This window comes from Panthera onca, chromosome C1 (assembly GCF_046562875.1).
Source record: "Panthera onca isolate mPanOnc1 chromosome C1, mPanOnc1 haplotype 2, whole genome shotgun sequence".
In the NCBI taxonomy this organism is placed as follows: domain Eukaryota; kingdom Metazoa; phylum Chordata; class Mammalia; order Carnivora; family Felidae; genus Panthera; species Panthera onca.
The window spans coordinates 10113744-10135127 of record NC_138346.1 but is presented as its reverse complement, the minus strand read 5'-3'; the positions used below and the strand labels follow the sequence as shown (position 1 = coordinate 10135127).

The following is a 21384-nucleotide window of genomic DNA, read 5'->3' as shown; positions in this document are numbered from 1 at the left end:
CCTCATCCTCACTGGACTATTCTCCAGGCAACCGAAGGAACCTAATGCGTTTGAAGACACTTGAAGACATAAATGCAAAGTGAATTTATATTCTGTGTGCTTTTTCATGTTTTTAACACAAAGCCTCTGTTTTCTGATACGATTCGAATGCTTCTCAGTTAGGCACATTTTTGGCTGTCTGAGCAGCAGTGAACTCTGGATGACATCTGCACATTCGTATCCCAGTAGAAAGGCTGGGTTCGGGCTCAGGAAGGAAGGGGCAGGGACAGAAAGCAATGAGCAAAGGTACTCCTCTGGGACTGGCGTCAGCCCTCTGGCCCCACTGCTCATCTGCGGGTGACGGAGGCCACCTGGACACGGTCAGTATCCTCTTGGTGCTAAATGAAAATGTGATGTTAAAAACAGCAGAAATACTTACGGATCTCGCAGTTTGCACCCACCCAGCCGTGTGGGCAGTGGCAGGTATAACCGTTGGGCTGGTCCAGGCAAGTGCCAGCATGGTGGCAGGGGTTACTGTCACATTCATTTATGTCGATGTCACACTCCTCACCTACGGAGAGAAAGAAAAGTAGCAATGGGACAGCTGGCTACACTACCAACTTTGTCACTTCCCTTCTCTGGCAAAGCGGAGATCTGAGGCTGGGACCATGGTCTCCAGCAATGGAGCCCAATTTGCCGTGTATATCAAGTGCAGAATCGTCCCCAAATTCCAGACAAGGGGCCTTCTGCTTAAATAAGAGTAAAAAAAAAAAGAAAAGAAAAGAAAATAGCACTGGTAGAAAGAATCTCCTGTAGTCAAATGGTTAACTGAGGCTGATTCTCATCTCTGAATACACCTTTTGAGGTTTACTGGAAAAGTGGACTGAGGTTCCTGATTTTATTTAAGAAGTCTATTTTATTTTGAATTTCATCAGCTGACTCTTCTTATTTATTTTTCTGAAACTCCAGAAAGCCGAAAACTCACAGTTATGATTTCTTTCTTTCTTTTTTTTTTTTTTTGTAGCCAAGTGTTTGAGAATGTGAGTATGGACACGTGACTATTTTCTGGATAGTTCTAGGGCACAGCTGTGTGCCTAGCCAAAGTCATTTATGAAAACTCACTTCACTTTCCAAATCCCTGGCTGTGTTTCTGGGAATGATTGAAATGCACAAGATGAACATCAGCTCCCCCTTTAAGAAAAGACAGTTCTGAGGTCCACTTTAGCCTACCTCTGACACAATCTTCTCCGGGAAATGTGGCCCCAGGAAAGCCACGTTCATTCCAGTCCGCCTTTCCCCTCATGATGAAAAACATGATCTGGAGCTCCTGACCCTGCCTAGACCAGACACTTTGGGACATCCTTGACCCCATTAGCGAGAGCTTGGTTTAAACCAACAAACCAGAACATGGGCTGATGTCACTGGTCCAAACACCAGCTTACAGGAAATAGCTTGTTATCACAAGTTACACAAACAAGGCCGTCGTCACTGATTTTAAGCTATACTACAAGTCAATACAAAATGGGTATGCGTTTCAGACTGAAAGGCATCTCATCAGATGAATGGAAGGGGATACTTCCAATTGAGGCAACCTTTCTTAAAAGTTTGGAAATGAGAAAAAGAAAATTTCAAAATGTATCTCTATTTGCTTAGGTACATGTAAAACGTGGTAGTCAGGGGCGTCTGGGTGGCTTAGTCCGTTAAGCATCTGACTTTGGCTTAGGTCATGATCTCACGGTCCATGAGTTCGAGTCCTGCATCGGGCTCTGTGCCGCCAGCTCGGAGCCTGGAGCCTGCTTCGGACTCTGTGTCTCCCTCTCTCTCTCTGCCCCTCCCCTGTTCATGCTCTGTCTCTATCTCAAAAATAAATAAACATTAAAAAATTTCAAAAAAAGTGGTAGTCAAAAAAACAAAACAAATTAAGAAAAAAAAAACCCTGTAGTCATAGCATTTATGACTGCTACAGTCATAGAGTAGAGCAAAGGAGCAAAATCAAATATTTTGTCCGTTTTCAAAGGCAATGTTTCAATGTACACTTGGGTAATTACTTCCAGGCTTACTTAATTAGTATTACTCTTCTATCTGCTACCGGTTTACCTCACATTTATAAACCCACCGTATGTCACTCCCAGCCCATTTCAGAGGAGGAATCTCACATTGAAGTATGTCATGTCTGTTTCATTTCACACTTGCTTCTTACCTGGCATCTGACGGTTTTATTTTTAAATAAGTAAAATCTGTCGAATAAAACATTTACTACTTCAAGGCCCTGCTAGGTTGATTATAATTCAGTAGTGTCTAAGTGAATTTGTTTCCTGCAATAAATACAGTCATTTACATCAATAGGAAAGACATGAAATTGATTGCCTCTCACTAACCTATTTCAAAGGTTGTCTTTCTATTAATGGGGCAATCGCTCTGGGTGGAAAAGGGCATAGACTGAACGATTACAACCGGCATTACGTGGTAGGCTAGTTGAGGAGACACATAAACAAGAACGTGCTGAGAAACATTAAAAGGATTAGATCAAAGGCTTTCACAAATATATACCTCAGTATTACTTTCCCACCATTTAGGAAGACAAGCTTAATTGAGGTATTTATTAGACAATAGCTGTCTTTAGCTCTGTTACCTTTGCAGCTGTAGCTGCAGAAACAGCCCGGCTTCATGCTTTTACCACGTCGCAAAACTCAAAAGCTCCACTCCACTCCACAAGTCCAATGTCAGTGCCAAACCCTTCTAATCCCCTAAATTCTGGGAAGTCCTAGAGCTAGTCTGGCCCATCCATTCTTCCTCGGGTCCAGAGCTTTTTGGACCAGGGAGGTGAATGCCAAATCCAGGGTCCTGATCCAGATAAATGGTAAATGCCAAATCCAGACTAGTCCTGATGCATGTATTGGTTCTTGAATCTCCAGGGGGCGTTAATGTAGTTGGGAGAGGTCCAAGATCCCTAGATTAGTCTCCTCCTGGGACCCACTAGATTGGAAGGATTGGATAGGAATAGAGAATGGCAGGGGAAAATAGAACGAACTGTTAGATATCAATGAAATATCGAAGACCCAGATCCAAAGGACTGGGCCCCAGAAAGAATCTCAAGCCTATCCCAGTCTGGATTTCTTCACCCCAGTGTCCTCAGAGCAAAACTGGGGATTAAATGATACTAGCTAATGATATAAACTCCATTCCAGTCTAGGGCCCAAATAGCCAGCAGCTACTTTCACAGCATACGTGTTCTGGCCAAACCCTGGAGGAACACATCTTGCGCAGGTATCTTTAGATTACTCTAATGGCCTATCTTACAGACTGATGTACCCACGCTTCTAGTTGAATCAGCTATCCCCCCACCTGGCTCTCAGCTGGAGGCCTTCACCACATCATAGGCTGGCAGTAGGAATGTGGGGTGATTTTGATGATGGAGCCCCTCAAGAAAAATTTTTGGGAGTCAAGGAAGACTCCCAAACATGACTGCTCTTCTCTGCCTTACAGTGATCATGCTTTCTGATGCTAGTCTTAAGCAAAGTATTTGAAGATTCACTATGAATTATAGAGAGCAACTTTGGTGTATATATATTCATTTGTATGTAAATCATTTCTATTTCCCCATAGTAAGAGTATTATGTTTTTATATGCACATCACCACCCCGCCATTCCATTGAAGCAATATGCATTCTGACTTCTATTAGAAGAGCTCTTAGTATATTCTATAACCTTTCCTTACTCATAGTTGACTTAATAAATCTTTATGCTTTTGCTGGCTTGAGCCAGATGACTTTTTTGTTGACTCGCTTACTTTTTTTTTTTTTTTATTTGAGTTGGGGAAAAATCAATTACTTTTAAATCACTGTTGTGCTTGAATAACATTTGTAAAGAGAATACATAATGAAATTTCTACTTGACTAAAGCTGGAAATCATAGTCTGAACTTTAAGTCTTTTACAATTGCTTTCCAATCTACTACTTTCTAAGAGGCAGTCTACAGCAGGCATCAGATTTGATAGTACTTATGCAAAGTTACAAGTGTACTGTTTAATTCTGTATGCTTTACTCAGATAAATTAAAGTGAAAGAAAAAAAAAGTCACTGCTACCAGTAAACCCTTAGATTAATACAGCCCACACTGAATCAGATCAATAAAAATTATTATAATCATAATACCTAGTATTAAATACAGAGCTACTGTGAAATACCTGTGAAGTACTAAATATAGAGCTACTGTGTGCCAGGCACTGGTCTGGGTACTTTAACTATAAATCCTTTGTGCTTCACAGGTATTTTATTCCAGATGAAATGAATATTAAAAATTATTTGGGGTAGCCTGGGTGGCTCAGTCATTTAAGCGTCCGGCTCTTGGTTCTGGCTCAGGTCATGATCTCACGGTTTCGTGAGTTCGAGCCCTGCATCGAGCTCTGCACTGACAGCATGGAGCCTGCTTCGAGTTCTCTCTCTCTCCTTCTCTCTCTGCCTCTCCCCCACTTGTGTTGTCCCTGTTCTCTCTCAAAATGAATAAATAAACTTATAAAAAATTAAATAAAACAAATAAAAATTATTTGGAACTTCTTCTGCCGCGATGGGGTAACTGAAGCCTCTCTTGGCCTTCCACTGTAAAGTGGATGAAACATACATATTTCAGGAAAAACACTTTAACACATTAGACAACAGGCAGGGCAGGACTGTGACTGCGAGAGAAGGCCAACAAACCAGCTGAGTACCAGAATCGTCCTGGCTTTCTGCCTGGAGCCCATTTAGAACACAGTGTTTCGCTGAACTGAGGAGAACCAGAGTTTGTGGAGGACAAGGTAGCTGCCATTTGTAGGACAGACTCCAAAGAAGACAGAGCCGGTCAGAAAAAGAGCATCAGAAATACGCCGCGTCCCCTCGAGTGTGCTGCTGAGTACTGTGCGTGAGGAGGTTGGAGTGCCACAGGCCCAGCAAACGAGATGAGAGACGAACAGTTCCCAGAGCCCACGGAGGACTGCGAAGTAAGTGTTCAAAGTCTCACGAGTCAGAAGGCAGGTATTTCGCCGATCACCCAGTGCTTCAGTGAGGGAACGGTCACACCTCAGTACCGGGGCGCGACTATCCCTAGAGACATGGCGACCGCAGATCGATTCCCCAAAATAAAATAAAAAACAAAACACTTGAAAGGATCCATCAGGCCAGCAAGTAACTTACCTACCTGCCAGAGAAAAAGGCCAGCGCATAAAAAAGAAACACGATAAGCCCAGTCACTCAATTTAACTCACAAAGACCATCCATCCACACAACGACCACTAGCTGTGCCAAGAAATAGGAATACGTGGCCCGTAACCAGAAGAAGTATCAATCCAGAGACACAGATGCAGAAATAACAGATGACAGCGAGTAAACACGGGATTTGCTCAAGACAGAAAACACGAACGAAATGAGGACAAAAATGAAAGATATAAAAAAGAACAAAATGGAACTTCTAGATATGAAAAATACAATATTTGAACTTAAAAACAAAACTGAATGGTTTTCATAGTAATTTAGACTCTGCAGAGTGAACCAGTATACTTCACAACAGCAACAGAAGCTAAACACACTGCAGCTCGGGGAAAAAAAAATTATGTTAAACTGAACAGAGACTCAGCGACCTATTGTGCAATGTTAAGTAGTCTAACAGATGTAACTGGAGTCCCAGGAAAGGGGAGTGAGGCAGAAAATAATATTTGGTGGAATGGCTAAAAAATTTTCCAAATTTGATGAAAGTATAAAACCACAGACCCAAGAATTACAACAAACCCCAAGCAGGATAAATACCAACAAAATCACACTAAGGGGGTGCCTGGCTGGCTCAGCCAGTATGGCATGTGGCTTTTGATCTCAGGGTCATGAGTTCAAGCCCCATGTTGGGTGTGGAGCCTGCTTTAAAAAAAAAAAATCACACCAAGGAACATCGCGATCAATTTGTTTAATGCCAGTAATCAAGGAAAAATTCTAAAAACAGCCAGGATGAGACTTTTTCCAAAATGGTGAAGCAAAAACATTTTTTCTACTCCTCCAACGAAGTACAAGCAAAAACCCTTAACATGATATAGAAAACAAACAAGAGGAGACCCTGAGGAGTCAGGAGACAGAAGGGCTGGGAAACTCAGGACCCAAGGAACGACATGGCAGTGAGCTCCCGAGCTTTCTTTCGGCTTCATATCCTCCAGACTGGATGCCAGAGAAGCCAGAAACCCAGAAGTGCCCAAAAGTGTGTGGGAAGAAAAGCCCCAACTACTTAGCACACTTACAAATACTCCACGGATCACAGAGAAAATCTAAAGGCACCTAAACCAAATTAAATGACAATGAAATAGGACATAAAATTTGTGGGACACAGCCAAAGAACTGTTGGCAGGAGAATTTATGGCATTAAATACACACATTAGAAATGAGGAGGGGCCTCAAATCAATAATCTAAGGTCCCACCCAAAAACAACCTAGAGAGAAAAGAGCAAAATAAACCCGAACCACCAACTCCCTAAGATAAATGTGACATTGCATTGTGTGTTTAATTATACAAGGACTGGCCTACTTCATTGCACTCAGTCAATTAGGGAGCTTTTGAGCTCGAGAGTAAGTTTTGCTAAAATGAAAGAGTATTTGGTTCCGGGGTAGCAAGTCAAAGAGGGCAGGCAGTTCTTTTTAAGGGGGAGAGAAGGCGCTATGATAAACAAAGGTAAATAAGATTCTGTACTGTAAGACCTCTTAGAGCCTGTGGTTCCCAGACACCCTTTATGAATCTCCACATAGCATGTACCATGTCCCAAATTTGGCCACAGATGCTTTTTCCAAGAAGCATCTCATGGGACGAGTGTCCTGTAAAACATATTAACAGCAGAGCTCTCCAAACAACTTTGGGAACCATTCCGTGGTCCTCTGCAGCCAGAACAGGGTTCTGGCTTAACAGGCTAAATAGAAATAGACATTCGTTGTTTCCAAAGACCAATTAGAGTGACGCTGGAGACTGCTTCATGGAAGGGTCCTACCGCTCCCTGTGATCAGGGTGAGTACGGTGAAGAAGTCCTAGGGGTCGGAGGGAGTGGGGTGGGGAGCAGAGGAGACCAGGAGGCAGGAGACGGAGGGAAGGACGCTGCTGAGAAGCCCCTGACGTGGTGTTCAGGAACCAACGAGGGCAGGGCGGGAAGCACCGGATGGTGCCAGACTGCCGGGTTCTTGGCAATCACACTGAGGGCTTTCATCTTTTTCTAAAAACCAATGAAATGCCAACAGGCAACGTATAAGTGGGCAGCAAAGGGATTAGATTTTCATTTCAGGAGATCTCCACAGCGTGGAGGATGTGTTAGGGGTGAAGGTAAAGGGGCGTGGGGAGACCGGCGAGGGGGGCTGCGCTAGTGTGGGCAGGAGGTGAAGGCAGCCTGGCGTCAGCTCCAGGAAGTGAGATCTAAGAGGTTCTAGGATTCTTTGGTGGTTGGCCACAGGTAAGGGAGAGGAGGACGAGGGTGCCAAATGATTCCCTGGTTTCTGGCCGGAACAACTTGAGGTGCTGGTAATACCACTTAATGAGGTAGCCAACATTCAAAGAAGGAAAGGAGAAGAAAATCTATAAGCTCAAGGTGCCTTTGAGAGACACCCAAGAGCGAGCGCTGACTAGGCAGTCGGAGACTTGCTCCATTTTCTGGAGAAAAGATTGCATTTTGTCTCCCATAAGATCACAAATGGATTAAAGATTTGCAGGCACAGAATTAACTCGTACGTTTTCAGGATAATATAGGAGAATGTTTAGAAGATCTTGACGGGTGGGTCTTTGTAACATGAACGTACAGGAGAAAAGAAAGCGAAGGAAAATATCAAGATTTAATGGTATGAAAATAAAATATGGTATATGAAAACAAAACACTTTTTATATATTTAAAAGACAAATGGCAGTAGAAAAATACTTGCACCCTATGGAATATAAAATGTCATATACTTATTATAAAGGGCTATTGCAAATTAAGAATAAAGATTAACATAAATGTTAACTAACTGGAATTAAAATAAATACTTAAAGTAAAAGAAATTAAGGAAGGAAAGAAGGAGGGAGGGAGGGAAGGAGGGAGGAAGGAGGATTTACATAAATCATCTGGTAGAAAAGCAAAGAAAGGTATGAGTAGGGAGTTCGTAAAAGAAGAAACACAAATGATCATTTAGAAGTATCAAATGGTATTCAATTTCATTATGAATCAAAGACCTGAAAATTAAGACAACACTTAAATGGCATTTTGGGCCACAGAACGACAATTCTCAGTATATGTGTGAAGACAAGAAAATAGATATTCGTGTATACTCTTGGTAGGAGTGAATTTGGTACGTTTTTTCTGAAGAGCAATATGGAAATACGTACATATTCTGCTGGGCCCTGGGACTCCATATCTGGGAAATTAGCTCAAAGAAATAATCAGGCAAGTACACAAAGAACTACATACATGGATTCTCACTGCAATGCTGTTTATAATGAGAAGTTCTCAACTCCCCAAGAGCTGAATTGGTGGTGAGTTAGAAAAAAACCAACATTTTATATAACGGGCTAGAGGGCAGCCATTAGAAGTGATAAGACAGAAGGATATTTCTTCAGGTGGAAACATATTTATGATTTACATTTATTTTTAAGCGAGAAGTTGGTTATAATATAGTATGAGCAACATGATTCCTTTTACATTCAAATATATATGCATATACACTATACACTATCTGTTATATGCACAGACCTTCAGGAAAGTCTCTGGATATATGTATTAAGATATTAACAATGGTTATCTCCAAGCAGGCAGTGTTAAGTGTTTTTTCCTACAGTCCTGTATTTTCTAATCTTTCCTCCATGCTTTTTATTATTTGTGAGATAAAAATGTCTGGAAAAAAACCCAGAATGCTTCCCCAATATTATTTTTGCATCCATTGATGAGTATAAATGTCTGTGTGTGTTTATAAACCAGTCAGCAAAACAAAACCATCTGCGAATCATTTTCTGGAATGAGCCCACTTCTCAGTCCCAGGAAAACCCAAAAGGAAAACACAGGATGTGACACAGATAAATAGAAGGAAGATCAGAAGTTGCTTCTCCCACATCTTGACTGTTGGCATCTTCCCCAGAAGCACAAAAGAGGCTCCCCAGGGATGGAATGGGAGCCCGCCCGTGGTCTGTGAAATTCTCCAGGGTTGGGGAGGTGGCCACAGTGGCTCAGCAGGGGAGAGGGGAGCATGACAAGACAGTCTCCAGCCAATGAGAACACGTGCTTTCCTGCAGCTTAAGGACCTACCTTCTTCTACAGGCACCTTGTAGGTCAACCTTTCCCAACGTGCAAACCAGAGTGACCTGGATGTTTCTGTTGGTTGGGAAAGCTCTGAAAACACAGGCTTGTCCTACACTCTACATTTCAGGACTCTTGGGTTCCAATGGACCAGCAAAGGATGGAACCTTTTCTACCCTAGTGATTCACAGTTCCTTTTGAGAATCCGATAAAAACGTGAAAGTCTTCTCTCAACATACACACATACATACAGTGTTTCACACCCAATTTCAGGGCCTCAAAAACTCCCTGAAGCCCATGGGGCAGGGGGTGACTGAGAAAGGCTCCTGACTCTCGAAGTGGCTCTTCCCACTCACAGCTCAGTGAGGTGTTTCTCTTGCACCCAGCCCCGCCCCCTGCCCTCCCAACATGCTTTGCTCTTGACGGCTTTCTCTCCCTGTCCCCCACACTTACAGCGTCTGTACCTTCACCAATAATCGCCCCTGATGCTGGAGGCTTTCCCCCTCCTTGCCCACCACCACCACCTCCCTTCATTTTTCAAAATCCCCAAACTGGTGTATCTTTCAGGAAAAAGAAACATGGTAGCTGAATGCAATTTCCGTAAAAGACAAATTGATTCTTCCTTTCCCCTTCTTCCCATGAACACTTCCCCGAACACTTAACACTTTCTCAGGCGTTGGTGTAATGGCTTATTTCTCATTTCAAAGCTGCAGCTCTGGAAATGTTTAGCAATGGCAATCTCAGCAAGTCTCTGTAGCAAATGCTGAATTCCGAAGAGCCTCATTTAGTGACGACGCGGTCAATTGTTTTCAAGTAGATTTTCATCCAAGCACCGCCTGGTTACATTTTGCAGTGGTGTCCATATTTTTGCAATGATGTATGCACAGAGAATTCTGAGTTTGGGGTGTTTTTTTTTTAACAGCTGCAATCTTAGGGATTTGGGGGCAAATTTTAAAACCCAGTTCCCGGATCACTTGCCTGTAAACCCTGGTGCGCAGACACATGTACCATTCAGGCCCTCACTGTCACAGGTGCCTCCGTTCAGACAGCTGACATTAGCACAGGGGTCCTTGTAAGACTCGCAGTGGATTCCTGCGGAGAAACAGACACAAAAGGGGTAACTTGTTAATGAATCTCCAGCCCCGGTGGCCGTTGAAAGCAAGGTGTCTGAACAGCCTGGAACTATATGAAGGCAGGTTCCCAGAGGCGCACGTGTGTATGCAAGTGCGCGTGTGCAAGTGTGTGTGTGCATGCTGGCATGTGTCCCCTCTTGGCTAGTTTGTTGTGAGGCCACGCCTTATGAGAACACAGCAAATTCATTCTCTGCTTTTAGGTCCTACCATAGTCACCCTGTACTTTCTCTGACCACAAGTCCCAAAGCCTAGCAAACAGAAAGATAAAACCCTGAAAGATAAAATTTATCAGTGACATGTTTTTAAGTCTCCGAAAGGAACAGAAAATAGCCAGACATCCTTTATAAGGTATCGATCTAATTGATAAGCAGCATCCTGAACGTGCAGATGTGGAGTCAGATATTGAAATGAGTACTGGTTCTACTTTGGGGAAACTGCAGGATAGAGAGGGAGCCACTTGGTACTTAGAACTCATTCAAAAGACTAAACTGGATCACCGTGTACCAAAGTGAACATGTGTTGTGCACAAGCTATGTCCCAGGCCCTCACACTGGGCTTTGCGTCTAATTTGATCTTTGTAACAACACTTGGAGGCAGATAGCCTTATTCTCCCTTTTTGCAGATGAAGAAACTGAGGAAAGAATGCAAGGTCACGAGGCTGGTCAGAGAGGCAGCTGGGATTTGCAACCACCAGAGATCTGGATCTGTGTCTGTGCTCGCTAAGTAGTTTGCTGGGAGTGAGCTCAGACTGGCCGTGCAAACGTACAAAATTCTATGGAGCCCATTTCACGACAAGTAGGCACTTCAAAAGTCTTTATAGCAAAAGCCGTTTCCCACGGGTGCAAAAAAAAAAGCCTACGTATGCATGTATGTATGCAAAAGTAGGAGTGAGGCACTGAATTATTTTTGGCTTTCACAACAGGGAGTTCTATATTGTTGGAATTTTTTATCAATGACCATGTATTATTTCATAACTTTATTTAAAAACTTTAAAAACCCAACACTATTTGAAGGGTGAGGTTGGTTTTTTTTTTTTTTTTTTTTTTTTTTTTTTTGCTGTGGTTTCACTGGAATGCCAAGATGGGTGAATGGATTGATCTCTCCCTCTCTCATCCCCTGCCCTTTCGAGGGGAAGGCAGGTCACATTATATTCTGTGCAAGAATGCACACAACGGTACGCTCACCCTTCCTGACAGCCTCGTGAAAAGTAAGCATAAAGCTAACAGTAACTGAACAGAATTTACTTAATTTTCTCTCCACTTCATTACTTAGCTCATTATCGTGCAAAGGACTGCCACGCCCAGTGACTCATGATTTAGTCACTGAAATTATTCTCGCTGGGATTTCTGTCTATCATTTCTTTTTCATTTGTCTTATGAAGTCAGGCTCAAGAAGAGGAAAAAAGTGTAAGACAAAACAGAAACAGAACTGGCCCATCTGTATTCATACTAATAACTTACTGGAGCCTGGCAAAGCATTTAGAATGGATGGCTTTTCATTCCACTTTATCCTTTGCCTCTCATATCCAACCCCTGAAAAATATTCTGCCAGATATTTTCCTGAAGTGCCTTTCAGACCATTGTCTGGCTTTTCTCCCTGTAACCACCACCTGAATCCCACTGCCTCGGGCCTGGTGGGATGCGACCCCCCAAAGCCCTATCCTAGCTCCCTCCCTGTCTCTAGTGACAGGAACGAGCCTCCTTGACTTTCACTGTCCTTAACCAACCCAGGTAATATGCGAAATCACGCTAATGTAAAGATTGGGGCGCCTGGGTGGCTCAGTCAGTTAAGCGTCCGACTTAGGCTCAGGTCATGATCTCACGGTCCATGAGTTCGAGCCCCGCATCGGGCTCTGTGCTGACAGCTCAGAGCCTGGAGCCTGTTTCAGATTCTGTGTCTCCCTCTCTCTGACCCTCCCCCGTTCATGCTCTGTCTCTCTCTGTCTCAAAAAAAAAATAAACCTTAAAAAAAAAAATTAAAAAAAAAAAAAAAGATATGCATAAAACTGGCAATTCTTCCTCACTTGGGTGTGTATGGCCTATTCACCCAGAAGTTTCTATCTCTGTTATCCCACTGATTCCCAAGTAGCATGGACTCAACCAAAAGAATAAAATACAAAACATTCTTTTCTGCTTCAAAGTGTTTATCAAAAAACAAAGATACACATATTTTCAAGTTCCCATGTGGCTGATCAATGGAAACCAGGTGACAAAAAAGGCTTTCAAGTGTCATGGGAAATACAGCCATAACCAAAGTTCAGGCATGTCTGGAATCTAAAAAGATGTCCATTAGATCTCAAGTAAGAGCAATCAAGGATGATCTTTACTGAGTTTCTAGTAACACATTGGCCAATCAAGACTGTGTAATATTAATACGATGAATATATTCACACACAGAGTACCACATTTTTCAAATAAGGCTAAGAAGCAAATTCGAGGCTAAATATTTAAAATCTTTAAAAAATGTTTACTTACTTATTTTTGAGAGAGAGAGAAAGACAGTGCGAGCAGGGGAGGGGCAGAGACACAGGGAGACACAGAATCCGAAGCAGGCTCCAGGCTCTGAGCTGTCAGCACAGAGCCCAACATGGGGCCTGAACCCACAAACAGTGAGATCATGACCTGAGCTGAAGTCGGACGCTTAACCAACTGAGCCACCCAGGTACCCCTGGAGGCTACATATTTAAACACATTAAACTTAAAAGACTTCAATAAGACAGATTTGATGAAAACAGCCAGGAAAATAGCAATTTTCATCTTTTGGAGGTCTTCTTGCTTTTTGGCGATAATTTTTTCCCCTTGTTATTTCTCTTTTTCAAAAGATACTGGGTCACTTGAGATCCATTGAGAGCTTTCTGGCAGCAAGACCGGACAAAAGCTTATCTTCGCAGAAACACAATGACTCTGAAGCAAGATGGTCTTAAAAGTCCCCAGTGAGTACTTGGTTACTCACATTTCTACACTCTCAGCCTTGCTAATCCTAATATAAAAAATATCTGTCATACTGCTCAGCTTGTCAATGAGAGCTGAACAACCACGAGCTAGAAACCTTGGATGCAGAGAACAGACAGTCACGAACACCACTCGTGTGCCAAGGTGGCTCTCCTCTAACCCTCCCCCTCAGGCACCCCGGGCCCCACCTTGCTGCCTTCCCCAGGGGCCCTGAGCCCTGGCGGCACACTGAAGGCTGGGCGTCTGTCCCCTCTGACAAGGACGCCTTCCTTCACCTCTGCCCAGGCTGTTCTTCACCGGCACATTCTATCTGTCAGAGTCTGACTCAAACGCCACCTCTCTGGAAAGCTGAACCTGACTCTCGCGAGACGGAGCTCCATTTCTCCGCCATTGTGTACTGAGAGCACGCTGAGATCCACACTGTTAGAGAGTTGACTGTGTTAGGGCACGACTTGTCTGTGCTCCTGATTTCCCCCGCCAACCTCTGAGGTCCTTTAGAGCAGACGCCATAATTTAATGCGTGGAAGAAATTCTGGACGTATCACCAGAATCCTGTCCCGTCAGGAGGGGCGACAGTCAGTGTACTTTGGCTGACACACAGGTGAAGACTGCCAGAGGAGGGAGAAGTCATTCCAAATCTGCCTCAAAAACACCCTATTTTGTCAGGGAAAACCAGGTCCACGCTTCAAATTAAGTCTGTGGAGCGACACATGCATCACCCATTGGCAAAGGGATGTAGCACGCACTATTACGAAACTTGTGTTTAGTCTCAAGCAAAAATAAACTGTAATTCAGTCAAAACTAATAAAAATTCATACTTTTCATATTAAGGGATAGAGAGGCAATGTTTCTGAAAGGACCTCTGTTCCAACAGGGCTCTGTATAGAAGTTAATTTTAGAACTAAAACGAGCAAAAATTCAAAGAGAGGTGCGCCCATTATAAAGCTTTGTTGCCATCACAATTTAGCCATGATTAATATTTTGAGAACTGAAAGTCACTATTTTGTCTCCAGGAAAATTAAGCCAGGTAAAGAAAATTAACTCTATGTGTTCTCTGAACTTCATGTTTCTTTTTAAGACATCATCTTATTTTATTCAAACTTATTTCCTCCACAAAAATTTTTTCAGTATTTCAGCCATCACAGAACCCAACCGTTTCTAAACTCTTTCAGAAATTACAATTGACATCTTGACCTTGGCCTCATTATTCCTTGTGCCTGCCAGTCTTCACCTGCTCCCCTGGTTAAATAATAGCCTAAAAGGGGCGCCTGGGTAGCTCAGTCGGTTGAGCGTCTGACTTCAGCTCAGGTCATGATCCCACGGTTTGTGAGTTCAAGCCCTGCATCAGGCTCTGTGCTGACGGCTCAGAGCCTGGACCCTGCTTCCGATTCTGTGTCTCCTTCCCTCTCTGCCCCTCCCCTGCTCACACTCTGTCTCTCTCTCTCTCTCATAAACAAATAAACATTAAAAAAAAAATTTTTTTTTAATAATAGCCTAAAAAAGGAAGAAACCCTGACTTATCCATTTTTGTATCTATCCCACTTCTTGAGAAAAGCTACGTACACAAAACATCCAGAAATTCTTGTTCACTGGTTACATGGGAAAAATAATTCTGGCAAACAAAGAAAGAGTTCTCAACTTTTCCATTATAAATTTCTGTAGGCTTTTAAAATAAATGATTAGGTACAATGCGATCGAACCCATAATCCAGTGGTCTCATTTCTGAAACCCAATTCTCCCCCCCCACCCAAAATTGTGAAAGTATAAAAAATTATACGAATAAAGATGTTCATTTCAGAATTATTTATAACAGCCCTACGTCAGATGCAACAAGGGAGTGGGTAAATATTCCCCCAAGGAATACTACATAGCCGTTTAAAATAGAACTAGTAAGACTTCCTGGCAATATCTAAATCAAACATACGACCAAAAGGAAGGTATAAGCAGAATGATACAAAATCGCAGGTAAACTCAATTATACTATAAAAACATGGATATTTAAAAAGGATGGGAACAACAGCAGTAATAACTGGTCTCATATTCTGCTGTAAAGCTACGAGCAATTTTAAATTTTCTTTTTTCCAAAATTTTATTATTGTTGTGGTGTTTTCATAATTAAAAACTGAAATATTTTCTCCCTAGCTCTGGCCACCCCAAATTCCAAATGAGTATATTGTTGATCATCGAGTTTGTTCTGCAAAAAATAAAAATCGACAGCATAGGGGGAAACTTGAGAAGTCGTGAGCACTAGCGAAGTATTCCAAGTCTAGTCATGAACCAGCTCTGAGCTAATTTTGGAGGGGGGAACGAGCATTTCGGTATGTCTGAAGAGAGGTTACTCCAAGTCCCTCCGTGCATTTTCCTTCTAACAATTTCATGATCCACAGCAGAAATTTTCTGGGAAAATGTTCATATTGGTTTCCTTTATTTAATTAGAGCGTTAAGCGGCAATTTCAATTCAAGTAAAGATGGCTATTGAGCATTTGTCTTTGTGCAAGCCACTACATCAAGAGCTACAGAGAATTTAAAAGAAGAAGGAGAAAGAGGAGGAGGAGGAGGAGGAGGAGGAGGAGGAGGAGGAGGTGGTGGTGGTCCCGGTGTAGTCACTGCCTTTCAGGAAATTATGATTTAGTGTAAAAAAGAGGGTATTTCTGGGCACCTGGGTGGTTCAGTCAGTTAAGTGTCTGACTCCTGACTTTGGCTCAAGTCATGATCTCAAGATAAGGGAGTTCGAGCCCCACGTCAGGCTCTGCACTGACAGTATAGAGCCTGCTTGGAATTCTCTCTCTCTCTACCCCTCCCCTGCTGGTGCTCTCTCTGTCTCTCTCAAAATAAATAAATAAACTTAAAAAAAAAAAAAAAAAAAGAGGTAATTTCTACAAGGTTGACCGTAAATTGTCACAGCAAATACAGAGACAAGGTTGGAAGAACTCAAGGAGGGAGGTATCACACAGTCGGAGACCGACAAAGGAGACAAGAAGGAAACCCTGGGGACCAACGGTATTCATGGCATCCCGAGGACAAGGATTCAGTGGGGGCAGGGGGACCAGAGTCAGGGAACAGGAACGGAGCTGCAGAAGGAAGCTAATGCACAGTGAGTTTCAAAAGGGACCCAGCGGTCAATGGGGCAAAGAAGCAGGAACCAGGAGTAGGAAGCTAGAAGGGCAGGCTTCAGGATCTCACTGAAAAGCCCTCAGTTGGGTCACTGCAGGGTGGTGTGGACAAAATCCAAACTAAAGAGGACGACGAGAAGAATAAAAAGTTTACAAATGGAGGTGCTATCTACAGCAACTCTAGGGTAACTTGCTTGTAAAATAAAGAGAAAAAAAGGGGGAAGGAAGCAGAGGACACAAAGTCAATGAAAAGTGTTTTTCTTCCAATTCACATTTATGAAGAAGTTTAAAAACACTTCTTTTTTTTTCTGTGTGGCTGCCCAATTTCTCCCACACCACTTATGAAAAAAAAAAAAAATCTTTCCCATTCATAGCAATTCTGGAAGAACCATACGTTATTCTAGACAACGGTTTCTGGGCCATTATTCAGTTTTGGTTAGCTGTCCATTCTTGTACCCATAACGTGTGAACGTAGGCATAATAAATAAATGATAATAAAACATCTGGCAGAAGGTCCCCCTCATTGCTTTCCTTGATCAAAATGTTCTTCAGCTGTACTTGCCTGAGCTCCCATTACACTCATTCTTTTTAGGAAGCTGTAGTAATTTATTTAAGTTGGATTTTAACATAAAACAGTAAAAAATCACCACTTGAAAAAACGTATGTGTGAAGTAGGAAGTTAAAGTCCCAACCCTCTCCCAACACACCCCCCACCTAAGTTCTAACTCCAGAGGCAAGTACTACTTAGCACTCGCTATTCACCCATCTGGTAGTTCTCTGAATTTATGCTACATTTGAAGAAATGCTTCTGAAGAGGGACAGATGTCCATCCCCCAAAGAGAGAAAGGCACAGGATCCTGTGACTCACTTTTCCTCTGGATCGGAGGGTAGGACTTTGCCCCTTCTACCTCTATTTTAGTTCCCTCTACCACCCTGCCCCCCAGCTATTACTTTAGAAGTTCTACCATTTAGAGGCTCTTGGGTGGCTCAGTCGATTAAGCATCTGACTTCAGCTCAGGTCATGATCTCATGGCTTGTGGGTTTGAGCCCCCCAACGGGCTCTGTGCTTACAGCTTGGAGCCTGGAGCCTGCTTTGGATTCTGGGTCTCCCTCTCTCTCTGCCCCTTCCCTGCTCACGCTCTCTGTCAAAAATGAATAAGCATTAAAAAAATTAACAAAAGAAGTCCTACCATTAATGCTGCTAGGCTTTGCCTTCAGGAGTCTCATTTAAATTCAAACCTAAAGGTCTCCACAAATATACCCAAATTAGATGTTCACTTTATCTGCCCACTGGGATGAGACCTTTAACACATATGTATGCCTTCCAATCCCTCCCATCCCCATCCCCTTCAACTCATGGGTTTAGTTAAAATGATATGAAACTTGAATGTGGTCATTTAAATTTTTCTTTAAGAATGGGTATAATGGACATACTCTAAGGTGACCCCCAATGAGTCATACCCTTCCGTTGTATGTGAGCTTCAAACCGATAGCATCTGACAAAACTTAAGAGATTTTGAAGATGCAGTTAAGGTCCTTAAACTTTGTGTTGATCCTAGGTGGGCCTGACCTAATCAGGGTTTGTTTGTTGTTGTTGTTTTTTAATGGAGGGTGCAGGCCTCCTCTCCTGAAGTTAGAGGCATGGAACAGTACAAGCTCTCATCTCCCTTTCGTTGCTGGCTTTCAGGGAGCAAGCTGTCATGAATTCTACAGCCACAAGGATACGAATTCTGCCAACAACCTGAGGGAGTGGGGAGGTTGACTCTTTCCTATTCAAGCTTCCAGTGAGAACCGAGTCCAGCCAATACCTTGATTCCCATCCACTAAAACGTGCCTGGACCAACGGAAGTGTTAGATACTAAAAGGGTGTCGTTTCAAGCCACTACTTTGTAGTGATTCTTTATGCAGAACTAATTAGTAAAGCAGCTATACATACTTTTTTCCAAAAGATTTCTCTTCACCATTAAATTAGCGGCCACAATCACTTTAATATCCTCTGTTTAGGTTTATCCCTGCATTTAAAGAATTCTGTTCAACCCTCTTCTTCCTATTCTCTAGCTCCAACTATATAGTTATATGTGTTCTGATTTAGTCCCAGTTCAGTGAGAATACTTTCTAAAATAATTTTCTTGGGGCGCCTGGGTGGCTCAGTCCATTGACTCTTGATATCAGCTCAGGTCATGATCCCAGGGTCGTGGGATCGAGCCTTGCATAGCACAAAGCCTGCTTGAGGTTCTGTCTCTCCCTCTGAACTTCCTTCACTCTCTCTCAAAATGATGACAGATAGATAGACAGATAGATAGGTAGATAGAGAGGGTAAAATAATTTTCTTGGAAAGGGTACATGGTGTTGTGTTATGCTTTCCGTATACTTAAATGTGCACAATGTCTTTCTGTTGTCCTCGAACGTAAAGGATCCTACAATTGCCGGTCCTTTCCATTGGGCAGCCTGAAACACTGCTACATGATTGTTTGCTTTCATTAGAGAGAAGGGTAGGCCAGTGTGGACTGGATTCTCTTTCTTTTGTATGTAACCTGTACTCCCTGTGAAGACTTTCATAAAAAATATTCTGTCCCTCCTCAGATTTAGAAATTTTAACAGGAAATCTCAAATTGCGTACCACCTCCTTCACTAATCCCTCCGGCCCTCTGTGAGCTCCTTCATTCTATACGAAAACTTCAGTTTTCTCCAGGTCGCAGACTTCTCCTTCTAGCAATTCGTGGATTCTGGTTTTATTTCCATGTGTTCCTTCTTCTTCTGGAGCGTCCGCCATTCAGACAGAAACAGATTGCCTAGAGCGCCTCTCCACATGTCCTACCTTGTCGGTCACGATTTCCTTTTCCTCCTATTTTCACTTCTACCATGAACTAGTTCCTCCTTTGTGTTTTCCAGATCCAGATTCAAGTTTGAGTAGCATACAGCACTTTTCTCACTTCCTCTCCTGAGTGGTTAGAGCCGTTGGCTGCTGTGGCAATTTCATTTGTATTTCCTAGATTATCTTCCCCTTTTGAGGGGTTGGGACAGGCTCCTCGTACTGGCCAGGAGGACGAAGGAAGATGTCAGAACCAGATGCCATTGGACTTCCCTCCGGTGCTGGACAGGTCGGCCAACGGGGCCCTGTCTACTACGGCACAGGGTGGAGGCCTCCCAGTTTTGGGTTTTCAAGGCTCTCCAGGGATGAATAGAGCCCATTCTCTCTCAGCCACACAGAAAATAAAGGGCCAGCTCAGCCCGACTGCAGTTGTTGTAGAGGACAGCCAGCCTCTGTGAGATCAGTGGAGCCCCCCCACCTCGTAAGGTCACATGTAGGTAATACAGGGCATGTATTTCCTCTTTGTAAACCGGGGGTCCTTTGAACTCAGCTGGCCATTGATTCAGTTCTCCTCAGAAACCCCTCCTCTAACCCTGTTGTGTGCGAAGTTCCCAACACCTGCATCCTTTTCTTGAGAATCTAAATCCTCAGATATGTTTGGGATACCCTCCGGGGTCACTTATCTTCTTGGGTCATCCCTGGCAGTGACTGATGGAGGGGAGTCCTGGAAAGACAGAGGGGTGGAATTTAGGGGCGCCTGGGTGGCTCAGTCGGTTGACTCTCGATTTCCACTCAGGTCATGATCTCACGGTTTTGTGAGTTCGAGCCCTGAGTCCAGCTCCAGGCTAACAGTGTGGAGCCTGCTTGAGATTCTCCCTCTCTCTCTGCCCTTCCTCCACATGTTTTCTGTCTCTCTTAAAAATAAATAAACTCAAAAAAAAAAAAAAAGAAAGAAAAGGAAGGGATGGGGCACCTGGGTGGCTCAGTCGGTGAAGCATCCAACTCTTGATATCAGCTCAGGTTGATCTTGGAGTTTGTGACACTGAGCCCCAGGTCAGGCTCAGTGCTATCAACACAGAGCCTGCTTGGGATTCTCTGTCTCCCTCTCTCTCTCTCTGCCCCATTTGTGCTCTCTCTCTCTCTCTCTCAAAAAGAAATAAACTTAAAAAATGAAGGGGTGGAATTTAGAGCATATATGGAAGGATGAACAGTCTATGTACCCGTGGTTCATCATGTGTAACTGTAGTTTTTACCGCTTAGTCATGACAGCACAATTAATGCCTCCAAGACAGGAAAAAATTGCATCAGGGACTGAAGAACTTTGGAATTTTTACTTTTTGAAACACATTCACTACTAATTCTGTCATTGAAGAACCTCAAAATGTCAGTAAGCATCACTGTCCTTACTTTATACAGACACAGTCACACTTGAGGAGATTAATCCAGGCTCAGCAGGTCTCCTGATTCTTATTCTTCTTTCCAGAACTGAGCAGACTCCCTCTCTCTCACTACTCTGAAAAACCTGGAAATGAAATCCATGTGAGTGAAGCCAGCACATCTACCCTTGTGGAAGTGGAGGACTTTGGTTCCAAGTGGGCATCACACTCAGAAGGGAGCATCAGATCTGCTGAACACAGACCAGACCCTTGGCCCGGCCCCATCCCTTCCGGCCAAAGACTAGATCAAGTTCATCCGTGTGGCGTACGAACCCTTCAGGCTCACCAAAGAGACCGCTAAATACAGGTGGGTCCATCCAATGACGAGGAAGGTCACCCGGCAGATGGATGATGTCAAGTAAGCAGCGGTGGGAGCACGAGGTTAGAGGCTAGAAAGAGAGCCCACAAAGGCATTAAAAAATCCAAACCCAGCCCCGAAGCTGTGGCCTAGAGAAATGTGTGCGGTGGCTGATAAACACGGATTTCCTGGCGTGGTGCCGTCCGAGGGCATCTGGGCTTGAACGAAGTCACACCGCTAAGCCCCCTGGGGAGCGAGAAGAAAAGGCTTCGGGGACGTGCTGGCTGGGCTTCTGAGGGACACCACTGCCACCTCGCAGGGCTGCTGTGAGGGCTTGATGAGTTCACGCACACGGGGCCGAGAACGAGCTCTGCACATTATCAGCACCCTGCCGATGTCGGCTGTTT

General features: G+C 43.5%; 1 protein-coding gene and 1 long non-coding RNA gene across 2 annotated transcripts in view; one reads left to right on the top strand and one right to left on the bottom strand.

Annotated features, from left to right (window-relative positions):
• The window catches only part of DNER (delta/notch like EGF repeat containing), a 317354-nt gene that overhangs the window by 17135 nt on the left and 278835 nt on the right, over positions 1–21384 (bottom strand). The window contains exons 10-11 of the mRNA XM_078450803.2: positions 10213–10326; positions 419–550 (exon numbers count right to left, since the gene is read on the bottom strand). Coding sequence (XP_078306929.2) covers positions 419–550; positions 10213–10326 — 246 coding nt within the window. The remainder of the gene's footprint in view (positions 1–418; positions 551–10212; positions 10327–21384) is intronic.
• LOC132672211 (uncharacterized) lies at positions 17182–19427 on the top strand. Its single transcript, XR_009607423.2, has 3 exons — positions 17182–17318; positions 18119–18281; positions 19330–19427. It is a non-coding gene; the product is annotated as an uncharacterized LOC132672211 (long non-coding RNA).